General features: G+C 37.9%; 1 protein-coding gene across 1 annotated transcript in view; it reads right to left on the bottom strand.

Moving 5' to 3' along the window:
• Theg (Testicular haploid expressed gene) overlaps positions 1-22,884 on the bottom strand; it is a 76,118-nt gene that overhangs the window by 30,999 nt on the left and 22,235 nt on the right. Inside the window, exon 4 of the mRNA XM_090392978.1 lies at positions 4,208-4,339. Within this exon, the coding sequence (XP_090249104.1) occupies positions 4,208-4,339 (132 nt within the window). The remainder of the gene's footprint in view (positions 1-4,207; positions 4,340-22,884) is intronic.

Raw genomic sequence — 22,884 nt, 5'->3', positions numbered from 1 at the left:
TTATAAAAGAATGAAATTGATCTGGATAAAGGGAATGGCTCTGCAATGATACTGCTGGATTTTGCAAAGGCATCTGAAAAGATACCATATGAAAACTCTGTTACAGAAATTGAAACAAACAGGGGTAAATATGAAGCTGGCGATAGGGATACAAGAGTGACTGATGGACAGATACTGAAGAGCAGTATGTAGAGAATGAGAAGACCAGGAGAAAACAGGTCACTAGTGTATGCCACTGTTGTTAAATTTGTATAAAAATGATATATGAAATGATCTGAAGAGAAATCTTCAGTTGTTTGTTGATGACACCAAAACTGGGTGGTGTAGTAATCCAGGTGATGTAGAGACCAATTCAATGTGGAAAAGTGTCAGGTTATGCCCTTTGGGATGAAAAGATTACTAGCTGTGTACTACATTGATGGAGACATTCTACGGACCTGTGGGTATTGGTGGATAGGGAATTAAAGTTCAGAGGACACATGGCAAAAGTTGCAAGGTAGTTCATAAGATTACTTGGTCAGTGAAGAACATTAACAAGCAGAGATAAGGAAGTTATCATTTCTCTTTAGAAAGTTTTAATACAACCACATCTGGCTTACTGTGCATAGTTAAGATCAATTGGGTCTCTTGGGGATGAGGAAGTGGTGGAAAGTAGTCCCCTCTACTGGAGATACACCATTCCCAATGTTTCTTCCATTGTTAGAATGCACTTTCTGTGATGGCATGCAGTTCTCTTATTGCATTTCCCTGATTCTCCTCTATGATTTGGAAATGACATCATTTCAAAGTGGTTTTAAGTATGGAAAACAGGAAAAAGTCTGCTGGGGCTAAGTACAGAGAATAGGGTGGATTGGACACAATGGATGTCTGATGTTTTGCCATATAACTGTGGATGAGGAGCAATGCGTGAGCCAGCTCATTGTTATGGTGCAACATCCAAGTCAGGTTTTCCCACAATTCAGGCCTCTTCTTGCACACAGAAATCCCTTCAAATGACCTCCAACCCCAAAATTAGAGTTTTGGGGTCGGAGGTCACATGGTAAACAAAGAGCTGTACCATCTGACCACGTGGTACAAATTCATAATGGACAATGCCTTTCCAATCAAAAAACACAACCAACATCACCTTGATCTTTGACAGACTCATCTGTGCTTTTTTTGGTCAAGGAGATCCTTTCCCCACCCACTGCAATGACTGCATCTTGGTTTCAACATCATATTCAACTTATCATCTTGAAAGTTTATTTTTCACTTGGTCAGATTATAATAAATTTAGTTTAATCCTTTATCCAAGTGTGTGCAAACAAAGTTTGCACCTGAAAGTATCTTCAGGACTAGGGTAAAGTGGTACAACACCGGGCGACTCCGTGCAAAGGTGGAACAAGCTACCAACACTCCTATCTCAGTATATCCCATCATGCAAAACACATCTCCTTGCAGATATGTATAATGTTATGCATTAAGGGAAGGACCACTACCCAGACTAGTTTTGACTCTTTATTGAGGTCTCTTCAGTGGGAGCCATTATTACCAACATACAACCAACATCACCTTGATCTTTGACAGACTCATCTGTGCTTTTTTTGGTCAAGGAGATCCTTTCCCCACCCACTGCAATGACTGCATCTTGGTTTCAACATCATATTCAACTTATCATCTTGAAAGTTTATTTTTCACTTGGTCAGATTATAATAAATTTAGTTTAATCCTTTATCCAAGTGTGTGCAAACAAAGTTTGCACCTGAAAGTATCTTCAGGACTAGGGTAAAGTGGTACAACACCGGGCGACTCCGTGCAAAGGTGGAACAAGCTACCAACACTCCTATCTCAGTATATCCCATCATGCAAAACACATCTCCTTGCAGATATGTATAATGTTATGCATTAAGGGAAGGACCACTACCCAGACTAGTTTTGACTCTTTATTGAGGTCTCTTCAGTGGGAGCCAGACCCAAGTGGAGATACCAAGGCAGAAGCATTAGCAAGGTCATCTCCTCCTATAGGAGCTGCCAAACGGTGTGCCACCTTTTTATTATATTACTCTGGATTTAGAGAAAGATGTTGAAAGTTTATTTTTCACTTGGTCAGACTATAATAAATTTAGTTTAATCCTTTATCCAAATGTGTGCAAACAAAGTTTGCACCTGAAAGTATCTTCAGGACTGGGGTAAAGTGGTACAACACCAGGCGACTCCTTGCAAAGGTGGAGCAAGCTACCAATACTCCTATCTCAGTATCTCCCATAATGCAAAACAAAGCGGTGTTGTACCACTTTACCCCAGTCCTGAAGATACTTTCAGGTGCAAACTTTGTTTGCACACACTTGGATAAAGGATTAAACTAAATTTATTATTATCAACTTATCATCATAATTCATCATTATGATGTTCTTAAGAAAATTTCATTACCATTTGCATTGCCAAGCAGTTCCTGACTGATTTCAACATGGTTGTCTTTCTGATCATCAGTCAACAAATGCGCCATGAATTTTGCATTGACACGACGCATCTGAAGTTTTTCAGACAAAATTTAATGGCAAGATCCTATGCTGATGTACACTTTGTCAGCAACTTCTCAGACAGCTAAATGAAGATTTCTATTAGTCACAGCATGAATTCTCTTGACATGGTCATCATCTGTGGATGTGGAAGGAAGGTCGTCCAGACCTGGGATCTTCACTGACCAACGTTCTGCCCTTTTTAAAATGCTTAGACCACTCATAGCACAGGGTTCGGCTCATACAGTCCTCCCCAGATGCTTGATTAAGCAACTGAAATGTCTCTGTAAAATTTTTACCAAGTTTGCAGCAAAATTTCACACACACACACACACACACACACACACACACACGTTGTTCTTCAAGCTCTTTTATTGTCACTTTATCACACAAATCTGACAAACAGCTTGTGCACATGCTCACTTCAGCAGATATAACTTGACAACTAATGTTCATAGCAGAATGGAGTAAATGGCATTTTGTTGTCAAAACCTGCTGCCAGGTGCTCTCAGTAACCACAGTGCTCTCTCTGTACCGGTTGGTGCACTATTTAAAAAGTTTGATCTTTTTTTGAACACCCCTCGTAATCCAGAGGTGAGTGACTAAGAATGGCAAGTAGTCTGTGGAATGCTTTCTTATAATGACAGATGAAGGTTTATGAAGTTGGTTGATAAGTGGGAAAAAAGTGGATAAAATAGAAACATTTAAGTTATGAAATGGGTTTTGTGGGATTCGTGCAAAGGAAATTTTTCTCTAAAAAGGAACAGAACATGAGGTAATCTCTAGAAATTGAGTATAGTGTGATTAGTAATACTGTCAGAATTAGATTTCTTGTTTGCAGAGTGGTGAATGAGTGGAATGGATTGCCAGAGTCTGTTATGAGTAATTTGCTGGTATTCAAGCCAATGTATAATATTTGTAGATAGCATGATCCTCCTACAATAAGTCTTCAGACTCCATAGAGATGCCTGTGCAATAATAATAATACTTGTATGTAGTAATCTATAAGATACAGTCTCCACATATATTCTGTAATTTAAAGTGTATATCTAAACTATTCTGACAATGTCAGAAATTAAACTGTTGCTGTGTCTTTCAAAAAATGCACAATTTTCATTAGTATAAAGTCTGCACAGTTAGCCTAGTGGCTTTGCGCTTCGCAACCATATGCCTGGGGAAGGAGTGTCCTAGGTTCGATTCCCATTAATGACGCGAGGAGCTCAAGGATCTTTCTCAGCCATAGCCAAGTTAGCCAGTCTTGGACATGACAGCAGGGGTTTTTCCGCCAGTTTATCTGGTGTTTTTTCATCCTGCAAGCAGACAAACTAGTCCGAGGACACATACGGATTACAGTCAGTAATACTAACCCAGCCTTAGATCTGATTCGTCAGCCTATGCCAGTTCCGGAGCCCGGATAAAATTTGGGGGAACTAGATGGTACCGTGAACTCTCATAAAAAGGGGGAATGCTGTATCATCGCACGGAATTTATTTATTTATTAGTATAAAAACTTACATTCTCCGCTTATTCATTGAAACTGATCTACAAATGCTGATAACATTAATTGTACATATTGTACGTATTAATTGTAATTCAAGCAGGCACTACTCACTTACACTGAACATTCAACTGCTAAAGCATAATGGCACAGAATTTTGGCATAAATCTCATAAATAACTAAACAATTGAAAAGATGATAATAACCTTACCTATTTATTTCAAATTCAGGCAAAAGAATTTTTGGACGGGCAAGTTTTTCAATCCTTTCAGAACATGGAACTTTGTTAGAAATGACATCCCATATGACAGAAGGACGTCCACAACTATACAAATACAGTGTTCTGAAATTTGAGAAAAAATATATGAAAGACACTACAGTTCATTGGATTTTATAATTCTGAAGAAATATAGTTTAGTTTAATATCTAAATTTTGTTGCTCCTTATTCTAATTTCAGTTGTAAATTCAACATGACGGCCACCAGTTTTAGCAAAACACCCAATCTCCCCCCCCCACACACACACACCATTGAAAGACTACATTATATTTGCAGCATAGTTGATGCTTTTTTTGCTTGCTATGCATGCAAAAGGATACATTACATGTAGTATATAATGCATCCTGTTGTTTAAAAATGTGGCAAGTGCAGGACAGGAATGGGTACGTATGCATGAAATGTAGTCAGTGGGAGGCACTGGGAGAAGTATCTTGATCTAGAGATTCAGCAGAAGCAGTGATAGTGCTTCAGAAACAGGTGATATTCAGTTTGTGGATACCAGTAGTATGCTGAAGGGTGAGGAGAATATTAAAGACATGGGAAGAGTGGAAATTGCAAGTCAAGAGAGAGTGCAGAAGCAAGGAATCAAAGAGCAATAGAGAGAGGAAGGTGAGAGAATGGGAGCAAGGGATAGAGAGAGATGACAGGGAGGGTGAGGAAGAGAGAGAGAGATTGGAAGCTGTAAGCGTTAGTAATGCCAATAAGCAAAGGATGAATGAATCTGTTTGGAGCATCATGTATGGAGATTCAATGATTCAGAGTGTGCAGAGCAGAGTGCCATAGGAGTGCTTGTCTGGGGGAATAATAAAGAGTGTAGCACTGACAGTGAAAAGTGATGAAAATGTGGAGGAGGTGATGGTAATGGTTAGGATGAATGACCTGAGAGGTAGTATGAATTGTGTAGCACAAGATTTAAGGTTGATGTTAGAGATAGTGCAGCAGAAATGAGTCTGAGGAAAGATACTGAACATGTTGTCCCAGTATGAAAATGTGAATTTGATGACACAAGTGGCAATAACAAATGAGATGATAGTGAGAATGTGTAGGAAAAGAGGTCTGGCATATATGGATGCATGGAGTACATTTGAGGACAGAAGAGAGTTATATTCAAGAGATGGATTACATTTGAATGCAGAGGATGCAGGCATTTAGAGAGACTGTCATTTTCTGGGCAAGTGATTGTATTGGGGCAGGGAAACTAGAATAGGTGGAATATAACAGGGATGATCTCATGTAAGGATAATGGCTTGAGAAATAAAAGGATGTACACTTTATTACAGAACCAAGTGAAGTATAAGGGTAGAAATAATGGCTATAAGAATACTGGCAGTGCACTGGTTTTTCTGTATACAAATGCTAGGAGCATTAGAGACTGACTCAGCCTCTCCAAAGATTGTTGAAACTTGATCAACTGAGGAGGATGTTCTAACAGGGATAGAAATCGAAGGCTATAGCATATTTAGTAAGAATTGGGATTATAAACATGGCAGTGGAATGTTACTTATGATAAAAGATGAACTGTGCTCTCTCAGGGTGGAGCATCACAATGGAGATAACGCTAATGGCTTTCAAAAGTATATGGTGTGAGATGAATGTTTATAGGACAAGATATTTAGTGGGATGTTGCTATAGACCAGGGAATATAGATGGTGATGGGAAGGAAATGTTTAGGCAAATTAGTTTGGCAAATGAAAAGCAGGTGATCATTATGGGTGACTTCAACTACAGCGAGATAAACTGGGCAAAGGAGACAGTATGCAACAATAAGGTAACTAAAGTTTTGGATTTCTTGAGGAACAACTGTCTTAGGCAGCATGTGGTGGAGGAAACACAAGGATCAAGAGTTTTGGATTTGGTCATAGCATCAGAGGATCTGATTGTGACTAAGATACCATACTTGCCCCCATTGGTGAGAATGACCATGTAGTCCTGACTTGGAGGATGAATAGTCAAGGGGAGGTATCAAAACAGAAGGAAGTTATGTGAAATTATAAGGCAGGTAACTATCATAGACTTAGAAACTATATTGCAGCAGTGCAACGTATGAAAGAATTTGTAGGAAGAGGGGGTCATTAGTGTATGGGAGATACTTTAGAAAAAGTTGTTGACAGCAATGGCTGATTGTATACTTCGAGTGAAGAAGATAAAACAATTTGGAGTCAAATTGATGACAAAAGGAATAAAAGGGGAATTGCAGAAGAAAAAGAGATTATGGAAGGCATATAAAGAGAGAGGTGGAAAGCAGTTGCATGAGGAATATAAAGCTCAGGCTAGGAAAGTGACTAGTATTGTAAAGAGAGAAAAATTAGAATATGAGAGGAGACTGGCACTGCAATCCAAGGAGAATCCCAAGGAGTTGTTTTGCTATGCAGCAAAGTAGGAAGAAAAATGATAGTGGACAGATTATGTTGCAGGATGGAGATGGGAATCAGGTGACCAAACCAGATGACATAATTGAACTATTTAATGATCATTTTATTAAAGTGTTCCATTCTAGTACTACAGGCTTTATTCCTAGAAGGATAATAATAATTATTATTAATCAGGTGAATATTATTATTACTTGACACCTCCAAGGAGTGCAAAGACTCATCGAGGGAGGACACCTACTCTACATTTCTCCGCCTCCACCACTCAATCCACCAACTACAGCGCACCACATCATCTACACCAACGACATCTACTGTCCACTACCACTACTAGTATTTTCACAGACAATCACAAACATCCATGCCCATGATGGATGTTTGTGATTGTCTCAAACCTAAAACCTTTTGGCTGGAGAGTGGATACACTAAACAATCAGCCAACCAGACCAGCATAATGAGTGGTGAAGTGTCAGATGTGAAGAGGATGTATTTCTAATGCTGAGTAAATTAAATGTCAATAAGGCAGGGGAACTAGTTCCATCTAATTCCATCACCACATTTTTCAAGGCAATGTGCTATGGAACTGACTATGCCATTAACTTGGCTGTTTAATGAAAGTCTTCTAATGGGACAGGTTCCTAGAGAGTGGAATGAGGTTAAGATTGCTCCATTGCATAAAGGCGACAGTAGAATGGGGGGTTTCAAACTATAGGCCTGTTTGTATTTCTTCTGTAGTTGTTAAGATTTTGGAGAAGAGCTCATGTACAGAACGAGGGCAATATTATTTATACATGCCAGCATGGATTTGTTAAAGGGCACTCTTATTTTAGTAATCTGGTAGCCTTTTACAATAGAGTAACAAGAGCAATGGATGAGAGTAAGACATACACTATCATTTTTTTGGATTTTTCAAAGGCATGTGCCATGGTTCCACATGACAAATTAATTTTTAAGTTACAACATATGGGTTTGGGTAGATATCAGAGAGTTGTATATTGGGGAGCAGTATCAGGGAGTTCCACAGGGTTTAATTCCAGTACTAAACCCTGTGGAACTCCCTGATCCCCTGTCACCAATTCCCCTGTGAAACTCCCTGATTCTGCTGTTTTCTGGAACTCCCTGACATTGTTGTTTTCTGGACAGAGAAACTAGAGTAGGTGAAATGTAACAGAGATGATCTCATGTAGGGATAATGGCTTGAGAAATAAGAGGATGCATACTTTATTACAGAACCTGGTGGTATGAAGGGAGAAATAATATCTATAAGAATACTGGCAGTGCACTGGTTTTTTTTTTGTATACAAATGCTAGGAACATTAGAGACAGACTCAGCCTCTCCAAAGATTGTTGAGGTCAACTGAGGAGGATGGTCTTACAGGGATAGAAATTGAAGGTTACAGCATATTTAGGCAGAATAGGAAGATGTTCATTTGTTTGCAGATTATGTGAAGCTTGGGAAGATTGTTAATAATTGTGCTGATGTTTTGGCTCTTCAAAAAGATTTGGATAAGCTGGAAATGGGAACAAATGAATGGGGATGTCAGTTTCATGCAACTAAATGTAAGGTTTTAAAATTTGGGATCCACAGATGAGACACTTCATACTCACTTGGTGGGGTCATACTGAAGAGATAAAGGAAGAAAGGGATCTTGGAATGATTTTGGATATAGATTTGAAGTTCCTAGGACATTTTGCAAAGGCTGTGCAGACATCTTAGAGAATTCCTGCAATGTTGAGGAGGACATTGACCACAGGAGATAAAAGCATTGTGGTACCATTGTATAAACCTTTGATCACATCTGGTCACTGAGATTTGAAGGGGATGATATAACCTTGCATAGGGTACAGAGATGGATAACAAATATGATATCAAGACTGTATAATACTGATTATGAGATGAGACTGAGGGCATGCAGACTGCAGAGTTTAGTGGATAGAAGACGAAGAGGGGGAGGGATATGATTGAGACATTTAAGTTATTATTATTATTATTATTATTTATTATTATTTGTGACACCTCCAAGAAGTACAAAGACTCATCGCGGGAGAACACCTACTATATAACTGTCTCCATCACTACACTAAACCTCTACTACCAATCATCTCCATCAATGCCATCTACTGCCCACCACCATCACAACTAGTATTTTTTGTCTGTAAATTGTGTGTGTTCTGAAAGCCCGATTTGTCTGTGTGCGGGATGAAAAACCCAAGTTTCCGGGAGAAAAAACCCTGCTACCTCCGTATGAGATCGGCTAACACACCTTCGATTGAAAAACTCCAAATAAGGATTCCTCCCATCACAACGAGAATCGAACTTAGGCCTATTCCAATAGAAGGGCGCAATGTACCGTCGTTCTTCCAATTGTGCTATGGAGGTGAAAGATTATTATCACGCTAAGGCCGAGGAGATTTTTAATATGGAGAACGAGGGGAAGGGCAAGGACAATTCCTGGAAGTTGCAAAAGGAAGTGGTGAGTAAAATTATTATTATTATTCTTCAGGCCTCCATGGAGTCAAAAGATTCATCGTAGGAGGACCTTTCTAAGAAACACAAGTCTATCAAGACTCATCGAGGGAGGTCCCTCCTAGGAAACACAAAGTCTATCATACCACTCCTTAAACGCATTGACCGTTCGCGCTCTCACCTTTATCAGGCAATGCATTCCATGGTTCAACCACCCTCCAAGCAAAGAAACCACTCCTCACCCTCTTTCTCACAGTTTCCTTTCGTAACTTCCAGCGATGGTCCCCTTGTCATGACTCCTTCCCGCTGTTCAACCAAATGAAAGAACTCCCCAGTGTGAACCCTGTAACCACCTCTCAACAGTTTAAAAGTCTCAATCATATCACCTCTCCTTCTTCTATCCACCAAACTCTGCAGTCCACACTCCCTCAGTCGATCCTCATAACTAACATTGTACAGTCCAGACACCATTTTTGTTATCTGCCTTTGTACCCTTTCCACAGTTAATTTATCCCCTTGAAATCCTGGGGACCAGATCTGAGAACAATAGTCTAAGTGTGGTCTGATCAGAATTTTATACAACAGAATGATAACCCTTTTATCTCTGCAGGTCAGTGTTCTTCTCATTATTGCAGCAATCCTCTGTGTTACCTTCACTACCTTTGCAATATGTCCCCTAAATTTCAGGTTTCTATCAATCATCAACCCCAGATCTATTGTCTCTCCTACTTCCTCCAGAATAACTTCTCCCACAGTGTAAGCAGCATTCCATCGATGTGTCCCAAACCTCAAGACCTTACATTTTGCTGTATTAAACTGACCCCCATTCATTTGCCCATCTATCTAGCTTATTCAAATCCTCTTGCAGGGCTACCACATCTGCACTATTACTAATAACCCTTCCCAGCCTCGCATCATCTGCAAACAACTGAATATCCCCTTGCAATTCATGGACAATGTCATTGATATAAAGGTTAAACAATATAGGTCCCAGTACTGAGCCCTGTGGAACCCCACTTGTAACTTTTTGCCTCTTTGATATTGCTCCACCATACCTCTCTGATACCTATCGGACAGCAATCCTGAATCCAGTTGACCAATCTGACATCCTGACCCATGTGCTGCAACTTGAATATCAGCTTATCATAGATAGAGGTGAATGGAATCAAATACTTGGCTGGATGTTGTTATAGACCAGGTAATGTGGATGGTGGTGATGATGAAATGTATCATCAAATTAGCCAAGCAAATAAGAAAAGGGTGATAATTATGGGCGATTTTAATTATGGCAATATAGATTGGAATGATGAGATAGCAACTGGAAGTAAAGAAAATGAGTTTCTTGAGTTTTTGAGCAATAACTACCTCAGACAGTATGTAACATAGGGCACGCGAGGATTGAGGGTCTTGGATTTGGTCATCTCATCAGAGAATGTAATTATAAATGAGGTGTCAAATCATCCACCAATTGGTGAAACCGACCATGAGGTGATTCCCTGGGTGGTTGCCAACACTGTGAGGAACTCTGTAGGGAAAAGGTATTATGTGGAACTACAAGGTGGGGGGGGGGGTATGAAGAGCTCATGAGACAGCTTGCGGGTGTAGCATGGAATGAGGAGTTAGCTGGAAAAGAGATCAGTGCAGCTTAGGGGATTTTCAAAAACTATATAGTAGATGCAATGTCTGAATGTATTCCAAGGGTGAAAAGGTTAAAAAAGTAGGTGTGAGATGGATGAATAAAGAGATTAAGCATGTGATATAGAGAAAAAGGCATTGCGGAGGCAGCATAAGAGAAGTGGAAATAACCAATTCCATGAGGTCTACAAAGACTAGGCAAGGAGGATGTCTTGGTTGGTGAGAGGTAGCTAAAGAGAGGTATGAACAGCAGTTAGCTAATGAAGCAAAAAGGAATCCTAAGGAGTTCTTTCGATATGTAGCCAGCAAAAGAAAGAATGATTATGGAAGGATGATATTGACTGGAGAAAATGATATAAAGACAGCTGTTGCAGAAGGTGTAATGGAGATACTTAATGAGCAGTTCATAAAGGTCTTTCAATCTTGTGAATGTGACTTCATGGAGATTGAGAGTAGTTGATGATGGGGAAGAGAGACTGACTGTAAGTGAGCAAGAGGTGTATGGGAAGTTGAGCAAACTAGATGTAAATAAGGTTGTGGGACATGATAATATATCAGCACGTATTCTGAAGCAATGTGCCAGGGAGTTGACGCCGTCCTTGACATATTTTTTTAATACGAGTCTTGCACTGGGTCAAGTTCCTAAAAAGTGGAAGGAGGGCAAGATTGTGCCACTTCATAAAGGAGGTGATAGAACTCAAGCATCAAACTATAGGCCTATCTGTGTGACAGGTGTTGTAGTTAAGTTGTCAAAGAAGCTTGTGAGAACTAGGATTCAGAATTGGGTTGACAACAATGGTATTATCTTTGATGGACAGCATGGATTTGCTAAAGGGAGGTCATGTTTTAGTAATCTACTTACTTATTACAATAAAGTGACTGTTTCCTTGGACAGAGGAGAAGGATACACAGTAATATACATGGATTTCGCAAAGGCTTTTGATAGAGTACCTCATGATAAGTTGACAGTCAAACTAGAGAGCAGATGGGGTTGGATATTAGATTAGTGGATTGGATGGGAGACTGGCTATCTGATAGGTATCAACAAGTTGTGTATGGAAGAGCGATATTCAGGAAAAGAAAAGTCACTAGTGGAGTGCCTCAAAGGTCTGTTTTACTGTCCATTACTGTTTAACTTGTATATTAATGATATAGGTGAAGATTTGGATGGAGATATTCAGTTGTTTGCAGATGATGCAAAGTTGGGACGAACCATGAAGAGTAGTGAAGATGTTTTGGCCTTACAAGAAGACTTGAATAAATTGAGTGATTGGGCACGGAAATGGGGATGTGAGTTCAATGTTGCAAAATGTAAGGTTTTAAAATTTGGAAAACAAAGATGGGATGCAGAATTTATGCTTGGTGAGAATATATTGTTGGAGGTAGAGGAAATAAGAGATCTGGGGGTGATAGTGGATAAGGATCTGAAATTTAGGGGACACATAGCCAAAATTTTGAAGACAACACAAAGGCTTCTGGGAATGATGCAGAGGACACTGACTTGCAGAAGTAGGGAGATTCTTGTTCCGTTGTATAAGGCTTTGATTAGGCCACACATGGACTATTGTGCCCAGATTTGGTCACCTGGTTTTCAGAAGGATGAATAGATGTTGGAGAGGGTCCAGAGGTGACTGTCTAAGGTAGTTTCTGACCTCTGGAATGTCGAGTATGAGGAAAGATTGAGAAGATGTAATTTGCAGAGTCTGGTGGACAGGAGGAAGAGGGGAGATATGATAGAGACCTACAAGTTGGTAAGGGGTTGTTATAGGATCAATGCTAGAGAAGTTCTACAGAATATAGTGGGAGATCGGGGGAGAACAACAGGAAACTGTTGGAAACCCTGGAAACTGTATAAAGAAAGAGGGTGTGAGTAGGGGGAGTGAGATGCAGGTTTTTTCGTGCAGAGCTGTAAATGGAATGCCTTGCCTGAGAGCATGGTGTCTTCAAGGAGTTTGAGTGTGTTTAAGATAAGCTATGATGAGCTGTGTGTGTGTGTGTGTGTGTGTGTGTGTGTGTGTGTGTGTGTGTGTGTGTGTGTGTGTGTGTGTGTGTGTGTGTGTGTGATAAAAGGACCTCCCAGATGAGTCTTTGACTCCATGAGGTCTCAGGTAATAATAATAATAATAATAGGTTGTAGAGAAGTGCAAGATGATTTGCAATGCTTCTTCAGATAATTCGGGAAATTCACTTCTCACTGAAAGCGAGATCCAAAATCGAGCCAAACCAAGATCACTGAATTGCATTCAAGTCCACTGTCACTTGAAAGCTCAATTAACTGTTCTTTTTTCGATAACGAAAGGTTGTTCTCATGACTGCAAGCCTGAAATGGATTGCAAATCCACAGAAATTTCTTATAAAAGTTATGTAGAAAATATGTTTCAAAATTCCGTTTCAAGTTTTTGAGGTGGTCACAAACCCTTTCCAGAACTCAGAAATCAACAAAAATATAATTTTCCACTAAAAAGGATTCCAATGTTGAAAAAGGTGCAAATTGTCTGTCTTTTACATAATAAATCCATAAAACCAGTTTTTTCTTGAATGCCTTTATTTTGTTGTAGGCATCAAGAACAGTTAAAGAATTTCCCTGAAGGGAGAGATTTAGTTAATTTAATTTCGCAAAAATGTCTGAAAGATAGGATAGTGTTGATAACCATACTTCGTCAACAAGGAATGAAGCAAAATCAGAATTACATTCATTTACAAATAATAAAATTTTGTGCCTTAACTGAAATAACCTTATTAGTACTTTTCCCCTGGAAAGCCAGCGAATTTCAGAATGAAGTAAAGTTGTATATATTCACTGCCCATTTCATCACAGAGTACTGAAAATAACCTGTTATTTAACAGTCAAGCTTTAATAAAATTAACTAGCTTTACAGCGTTATATAGCACACTTTTAAATTCTGGTGGCATTCCTTTGGAGGCTAATGCATGAAACAATTGTATGAAACAATGTACCCAATTCATATCCAGAGCTACTTCTTTGACAATGGAAACAATCCCACTATGCCTACATGTAAGGATGTGAGCTCCATCTGAACATAAGCCTATACATTTTTCCCACTGGATCCCTTTGTGTATTATGTAATTATTGAGAGTGTGAAATATTTCTTCTCCAGTTGTTCGGGATGGCAAAGTTCTACAAAACAGAATATCATCATGAAATATCATCATTGTTATCATGCGCATATCTTACATAGCATATTAACTGTGCATCACTTGTAACATCAGTAGTCTCATCTATTTGTAACACATAATAAGACCTCTTCTTAACTCTTTCGATTAACTGAGATTCTACGTCACCTGCCATATCATTAATTCTGCGACCTACAGTGTCATTTGAAAGAGGAATCAAATCAGCATCTTTTAGTAACTTGTTGCCTAACATCTTTTTTACCACATCTTTTATAGCTGGAAGTAGCAAATTTTCCCCGATAGAATGAGGTTTCCCTGTTTTCGCTATGTGCAAACTTAAGAGATAGGATGCTTCCATTGCTTTGCTATTAATGGAATCCATGGCCGAAACTATATCTTTCCCATGATTTAATGTCCCTAAGCATTGAAAACATTCAATTGGCTTATTTTTCACATCACAATGTTTAGTTTCTAAATGTTGTCATAGTTTCGCAGGTTTCATGCACTTGTTCGACAACACTTCATAACACAAAACACATTGAGGTTTCTGTTCACTTTCATCTCCACACCAAGTAAACCCGAATTCCAAATATGAACTGGTATATTTCCTACTGTATTTTTTCTGTGAACTGTTTGTTTCTTCTTCTTTAATAGTATCAGATTTACCCGCCGTTACAACACTTGTATCACAGTTAGGGTTAGCATCACCTGTTTCATTTGCCCTTTGTTTAGCCACTTTTCCATTATTAAAAAATGTTTCCAAAAAATATATAAATATATAATACTGGGGTTAACTCAGGACACACGTTGTCCAAGTATCACTTAGCATTTATCAAGATATACTGAACCTTAGTTGAAGGAGGGAAACCTTCAATAATAAAAATCAATAAACAACAAGCTATTGGTTGAAATGTGGATAACATGTTCACTTCAAATCTGACAAAACAGCAAGGGAAGGCAGAAGCAATAAAACTATAATATTGTTCACTTCACTCCTCTTTTATTATTGTCATTCTGCCTACAAATTTAGCGGCAGAAAGATGAATAATAAAAAGGGTGAAGTGAACAACAATATAGTTTTATTGATTCCGCCTTTGAACATTCTGACGATATTTGTTTTGTTTTTTTAAGTCTCCATTTGATTTCAATAATTTTCACTTATTCAATTTTAATTTGTTTAGATAATTAAAAAAATAATATTTATTTAATTAATTTAAGTCTGCCTGCGGACCACCTGTCCCATCGTTGCAGATCACCTGTGGTCCGCAGACCACAGGTTGAGAAACACTGATCTAGAACATTGAGAAGGTCCTACTTGTATTGTAGTAGTGGTGGTGGATGGGAGGATAGCGGCATGATTGGTATTTCCCCAATGTGTCTCTTCTGTGCAACAGATGTTGCACAGAAGAGATGCTCTGATTCCATCTGTATTGTTGTTATTATTGTTGTTTCTACAAGAATGTCCTCTGAACAGAGCTTCTTCACTACTTATAGAGATCCTGACACCTCTTCCAAACCCTTCTGGATGAAGGATGACATATTTTCAAGTGGATATTTTTCAACTGAGTGTGGTATCAGAAAGGTTGGTATGTTTACTGCTCCTCTGATGACTTTTGATTCTTTGTTTTCAGTTGATGCTTGAATGGATTTTGGACAGGGTTGGGGCTTGCTGATGGCCCTGATAAACTTGATGAAAAATTACTCATTCTTAAAAGGAGTTTGATTCAGCACTAGAGCTCCCCATCTACCATGGAGCGACACATGTATGCCCACTTACTGGAAAGTAACAAATTTGCTCAGGAGTGGGGTGCCAGGGCTACCCCCAGATGCCATACTGACACCACAACAAACCATGGGCCCTATGCCTGGACCAAAGGGAAGGAGATGTACTGCAACACTGTTGATTGACTCTTGAAGGCAAGTCCACTATCCAATTGGTCCTGGCCAGACCTTTCAGGACTGCCCATCTTGAGCAGAGACCGAAGTAGTTGAGGCTACCAGGAAACCTGCCCTCCCTTTCCATGATATTCATGGATGGAAAACCTGGTGGCAGGGAATTGGATCCCTGGAAGATCCCCTCCACCATGAACAAGTGTCTTACATGGAGAGATTATGAAGAAAGTTTATTTTTCACTTGGTTAGAGTATAATAAAATTAGTTTAATCCTTTAATGCATAACATTAGACATATCCGCAAGGAGATGTGTTTTGCATTATAGGAGATACTGAGATAGGAGTGTTGGTAGCTTTCTCCACCTTTGCAACGAGTTGCCCTGGGTTGTTGTATCACCTTACCCTAGTCCTGAAGATACTTCAGGCGCAAACTTTGTTTGCTCACACTTGGATAAAGGATTAAACTAATTTTATTATGGAGAGATTATATGGACTATTATGATTATGTGGCCTCTCATGATCACTCTCTGATATCCATGCCCAGGTGATATAGGCATAGAGATCAAAGAATCATCATGGGAGGCCTACACTACTCATTATTCACACAATACTTATTATAATTCTCTTTAAATTAATTTACTAACAAAGCTCTCCTGACTAGGTGAATTGATACAGTAAAAAGTGCCTTGGAAGAGAAAAATGCAGAGTATGATAATACTGGAGTCTTGACAGAGTAATTTGGAGGAAAACTGTCAGTAGGAAGACAGTAATGATGTAACTCTTTCACGTAGTACTATCATAATATACCGACACCACGGCAAGCTATGGTCCCTATGCCTGGCCCATGGGAAAGGAGACATACTGCAACACCATTGATTGATTCTTGAAGGCAAGTCCACTATCCAATTGATCCTGGCCTGTACACTCTGAGAGTACATGTCAGATTATGATAAGCACTCCTAACCTCCTTTTGAAATCCATTCTATTCATTCCTCTTCAAGAAAAAGATCTGGTCTTCATGTCTATATTAACTACACTTGTACAACTTCCAGGAGTGACGTTATTATGATTTAAATAATAGCTCTAGCACATAAAAAATTATCATAATACAGGTATCCCTTGCTTAACGTGGGATTTGATTAAAGTGGCAAAATTAATTGTGGAAATCCTTTGATATACGTGGCAAGAGTTTTGATTAACGTGCCTTTAACTCTGCGGAGCTCGCAGCTGATCTGACAGATACATGAAAAATGTTCATCATCATCATCATCAAATTCCTGCCATGTACCCTCAAGGGGTGTACAGGATATAACAGTACTACATGAAAAAATTACATCATTACTAACTTCCTATCTACAATTTTCCTCCAAATCAGTCTGTTACTTGTCAAGACTCCAACATTATCAGATCTTATATTTCTATCGTCTACACAATTCAGTGTATAGCTTGGAGGTCATGAGTAGCTGTGCATTCATATGTTACGAGTGATATTCTGCACTGTTTTTTGCTGTCAGTTTGGTTTAACACATGTTATGTAAAGGTTTATGATGTTTGACAGTAAATGTTATCTGAGAGATACTGCGACCTCCGATGTCAGTATAGTATGTTTTTTTTTTAATATTTTTATTCTTTGTTCAATAATTTCTAGATTGTAACTGAAAATAAATAAACCATCATGTATTAATCACCATAAAGTAATTAATGGAGGAATCTTTCAATCGAAGGTGAGTTAGCCGATCTCATACGGAGGTAGCAGGGTTTTTCTCCCGGAAACTCGGGTTTTTCATCCCGCATACAGACAAATCAGCCCTTCAGAACACACGTAATTTACAGACAAAAAAATACTAGTTGTGGTGGTGGGCGGTAGGTTGATGGAGATTATTGGTAGAGGTTCAGTGTAGTGGTGGAGACAGTTGTATAGTAGGTGCCCTCCTACGATGAGTCTTCGGACTCCTTGGAGGTGTCACGAATAATAATAATAATAATAATAATAATAATAATAATTACTGAAATAGAGAACCAAAGGCTTATTTATCATACATGTCCTCTAGGAGATGCTTTACATTATGGAAAATACTAACGAAAGTGATCAGGAGCTTACTCAACCTTTCCTACGAGTTGCCCATAAGGTTGCTTATCCTTGCATCCGCCAAAACTTTTATTCGGCACGAAACTCTTGTAGTTTCTATATTCAGAAACTTTTATTCGGCACGAAACTCTTGTAGTTTCTATATTCAGATATGAAATAATGTTGGATTCAAGATCCACTTAATTTGTACCATCATGTATTATATTTGCTGTGTTTTTTCTTTGTTTTATTGCTTGTTTGCTGAGGTCTGGAGAGTCATTTTGCTTGTTATCGTAGAATTTATGCCGATAAGAAAAAAATTAAAACTGTTCAGACGACTCTTGATAACTTCTTTTGATAAAAAAATAAAATTGCAGTAAATAATGTAGGTACAAACATTTATTAAACATTTAATTTGCATTCATTTTTTATCTTTCCTAAAATAGTACCATATAAAACAAATTATTAATACAGTAATCAATCATGGATGAATTATAATTTTTACCATTGATTATTAGATTTGATTAACGCGATTTTGATATACGCGGTAACATCGAGGGATTAATTAACCACGTTAATCGAGGGATACCTGTAATGTCTGTCTACAACACATATTCCCTCAGAACATCGTTCCATGAGTGACACTTGTTCTTTTCCTTCTTGTCGTGCAATGAAAATTTTCTCTGTATTTATTCTATAAATACTAAATCTCTTTTTTTTTTTTTTTTTTTACCTATCAACAAATTTTTGTAACATGCAAGTATTCAATCTGTCATCATGGGAAAGAGGAGGAGGAGGAGCGGGTGCATTTCATAGACTTGCAATACCATCTTCATCACTTACCTCTGGATCCTCTTTGTCATTGCAAAGAAACTCAGGTGAGCCAATCTGAGCACAGCAATCTTGAAACCTTATAAAGATGAATGATAACTTCCTTATCTCTGCTTGTTAGTGAGTATGTTCTTCAATAAACAAGTAACCCAAGGAGCTATCTTGGTCACTTCTGCAACATACCCTCAGAACTTCAAGTCCCTATTCACTAACTCTCTCAAATCCACAGTTTCATCAATTTTTTGGAGTGCACTTTCATCAATGTGATACACAGCTTATAACCTTCCCATCTCAAAGTGCACAATTTGCTCACACTGTCAGTCTATTTAAATCATCTTCAAGGATCCTTAAACACCTTTATTAACTATTATTCTCTCCAGTTTTGCACCATCAGCAGACAACTGGATATTCTCTCCTCTCCCTTAAATCACTCTCTATATTATGAATGAACAAATAAAAAGCAGCATCCAAAGTGCAGATCCCTGAGATAACTACACCATTGAATTCATGCCTTCTCACTATGTTACTTTCCATGCCACTAGCTTCACACCCAACCCCATTTGTTCCACTTCAAGCAATATGGTTCTGTGAAGTACTCTATTACCCCTTTAACTGCTACGGTCGAGTTAACTCGACCGATGAAAAATCGATTTAACTCGATTTTCATCCCGCATACAGACAAATCGGCTCTACAGAACACATGCAATTTACAGACAAAAAATACTAGTTGTGGTGGAGGGCAGTAGATGCCGTTAATGTGGATGATTGGTAGTAGAGGTTCAGGTGGAGACTGAGAGTTATACAGTAGGTGTCCTCCTGCAATGAGTCTCCAGACTCCTTGGAGGTGTCACGAATAATAATAATAATATGCAGCATGACGACATAAACCACATAACTGCGGGGATTTTCATGATGTCACAATATGGCGTCTACCAGTAAATATCCACGTTATCTTACTGATGATCAAATTGATGAATTGTTAACAACAAATGAGTCGGGAGAAGAATGGTCTGAGTTAAGTGAATTATGTACTTCAGATGAAGAAGATCCTGATGATTCTACATAAATTAATGTGTGTAATTTGCTTAATAAAGTGGTGTCCACTTGATTATTTTATAAAACACTATTATTGCCATTTTTGCAAGTGAACAAGTGTATATCAAGAATGTATCATGCTGTCCAGACTTCTTACTTCAGTAAGAATTTTAATTGATTTTATTTATAAATTTTTTGCAAAATTAATTCAGCACATGGGACAATGTCAGTAGAATATAAATTCAGCAGTTAAAGGGTTAAATGCCTTTGCACAGTTTAGGTATTATGATGTAATCATTTCCTTTATCCAACTCAGCCATCACTTTATTACAGAAAATAAGTAAATTATCAAGGCAAGACCTCCCCTTCACAAAGAAATGTTAATACATATTTCCACCCACTCCCTCCTTAATTCCCCCTAACCAGCTTTTCCAACAGCTTAACCACCACTCCAGAGATATGTACTGCTCATTTGTCTTAGAGACTCCTTCATATAATGAAACTATTTTGCTCTTTTTTCCACTTGAGACGTTGACAGAGCTGAGAATTAAACAGCTTGGTAAGAGACACTGCCAATTCTCTTACACATTCTCATAACACATGAACCTATATCCTCCTCCAATGTCATGGATGGATTAAATTATTATTAAATGGCAGCCTGGTTAGCCAAGTGGTTAACATATGTGCTCTCCAACCAATAGCCAGGGGTTAAAAGCAGATAATGAGTTTGAATCTCACAATGTGCATTAGATGCTTGTGAATATTTTTAGGTGGGAGATGAATATCATCACCTAATATGAGACTATTTTCCTGCTTAGTGGAGGCTTGAAGTGGCTTGAAAAGGTAGCATGTTTGGCCTCTAGATTAGGATTTCTGGAGATTAAGTAAAAAGTAGTAACAATAAAAAAATTTTAAAATCTCTTAGCTCATTTGTGGTAATAATGTACCATAGGTAGGTTTACAATTTTCAATCTTTTTGTGGATGAAGGTAAAAAAAATAAAGTTACTGATAGCTAAAGAAGTCTATCTACACTCACTGCAGAAATAAAAGATATTAGAGGATTTATTTGTTCATAACAAAACCAAATTATTAAAATTAATATAATAGTTGAGGCATATTTATTTATTATTATTATTATTATTATTATTACACAACATCTCCAATAAAATATGCAACAGTATGTGACAGAGCAGCAGAGGAGGGTAAAAGCCAATTTATTGATAAGTCCTCAGGGCTTATCAATATGCATTTTTATAAAATCAATTCTAAAAAATTCAGTCTGCACATGCTGTTGCAAGCAGAAGTAAATAAGTGAATAAGCATATACATGGTTGTTGTTGTTCATATTAAAAGTGCATCACCAGAAAAAATTTGTAGCCTTGATGAACTATGAACATATTGCCAACTGTTTAATAAATTAAGGATGCCAAGAAATTATATTCTTGGTTTCATCCTTTATCCAAGTGCATGCAAACAAAGCTTGCACATATTATATTTATTGGATATCTAGTTAAGTATTATATGAACTGATCAATAAAGTAAAATAAACTGAAGATTAAAATAAGGACTTCTTATAAATTTCTAATACCTTATAAAAGTATATTATAAAATTACAATAATAATAATATGAACACTTTGACTGACGTATGCAACAAGTGTGCCTCACGCATAAACTTTCTGCTAGCGCCATGTGATAAGTATCTGTTTCATAGGTTAACTTGTCATTATTCCTTAGTGATATATGCGTACCCCCTTCTTAAATTTTCATTATTACCAAGTACCCCCTTATCAAAATAATAAATAAAGTATATTTCATTGTAAATGTCTATTTTATTTGAATTTATATGTTCATGTAAACAAAAAATATAACCCGGCCATGCTTAGTGAAAACTTGACATGCCGCTCCCAAGCCCAGATAAATGGGGAGGGTTGAGCGCAGGGCTAGCAACCCAGTCTCAGAAAAAATCTTTGCTATGCAAACTGAAACCTTCCAAAATGTGATACCGGATGAAGAAAATAGAACACAAACACGAGGCACCTCTGTGAAAGCCCTTCTGGGGAAGCAGAGGTGCAGAAGAAAGTGACAGACACCTTACCAAAAGACAAGCTTAGACTGGTATGTTGGAATGTTAGAACCATGTTCGAAACTTGGAAGACATACCAAGTCTCGAGAGTTCTAGAAAAATACAGACTAGAAATAATGGGATTAAGCGAAACGAGGTGGATAGGAATGGGAAAAATCAAATTAAACTCTGGTCACTACTTAATCTACTCTGGGAACCAAAATACGAATGACCACACAAGTACAACAGGCTGTAGATTGGAACCCACAGGATAAAACAAGATGAGGAAGGCCAAGAGAAACATGGAAAAGAACAATACTGAAAGAAATAACAAACATTAATAAAAACTGGAACCAAATAAAAGCAGAAGCAAAAAACAGAGTCTGGTGGAAAATGATGGTGGAAGACCTATGCTCCCAGGTGGAGTGAAGAGGATTAAGTAAGTAAAACAAAAAATATGATTTATTTTTAATAGAACAAAATTTGGAATAGGTTCCTCTTCATTTCCTGTCCATGAAAATCCACATTTCAAGTAATTCATATCATACTTACGAAGATTTTCATCTAATTCGTAGTTGGTTCTCTAGAGATGTTAGGCGACACACTCTTATCAATTTAATTTGAACCAGATACAATATCAACTTTTTTTTGTTGCTTACAGCTGCTTGTATTTGCTATATTGCTCTCTTTTGTGAGTTTTATAAATCCAGTCTTTAACCAATGATCCATACTTAAGAATTTGAAAGCTAAAATAATTACCATATTTACTCGAATATAACTCATACTTTTTCCTGAAATGGAAGCTAAAAAATTGTGGTGCGAGATATATGCGGGGATTTTCGGAAACTAAAGTTTTAAGAAAAAAACTGAAAATGGTGTGACTTACCAAGAAGCTCCTATTCACCATTGCTACTTCTGGCCTCGAGAGCTGTTTCCTTGTGTGCATCGTCAAAGTCATCTACCCAAATAGCTTCATCTTCTTTCCCATCATTTCAAGCAAAAATTACCAGTAATTTACAAGACTTGAGATACGTAATGAATAATCCTTCACAAATGACTAATGAGAAGTGAAAGCAGAGCTCGAAACAGACAGCAATTGTGTAGGCCAGTAGAG

Source organism: Typopeltis vanoorti, chromosome 5 (genome assembly GCF_054136105.1).
Source record: "Typopeltis vanoorti isolate ZY-2024b chromosome 5, IOZ_Tvanoo_1.0, whole genome shotgun sequence".
Lineage (NCBI taxonomy): Eukaryota > Metazoa > Arthropoda > Arachnida > Uropygi > Thelyphonidae > Typopeltis > Typopeltis vanoorti.
This window is presented reverse-complemented; position numbering and strand designations above follow the sequence as displayed.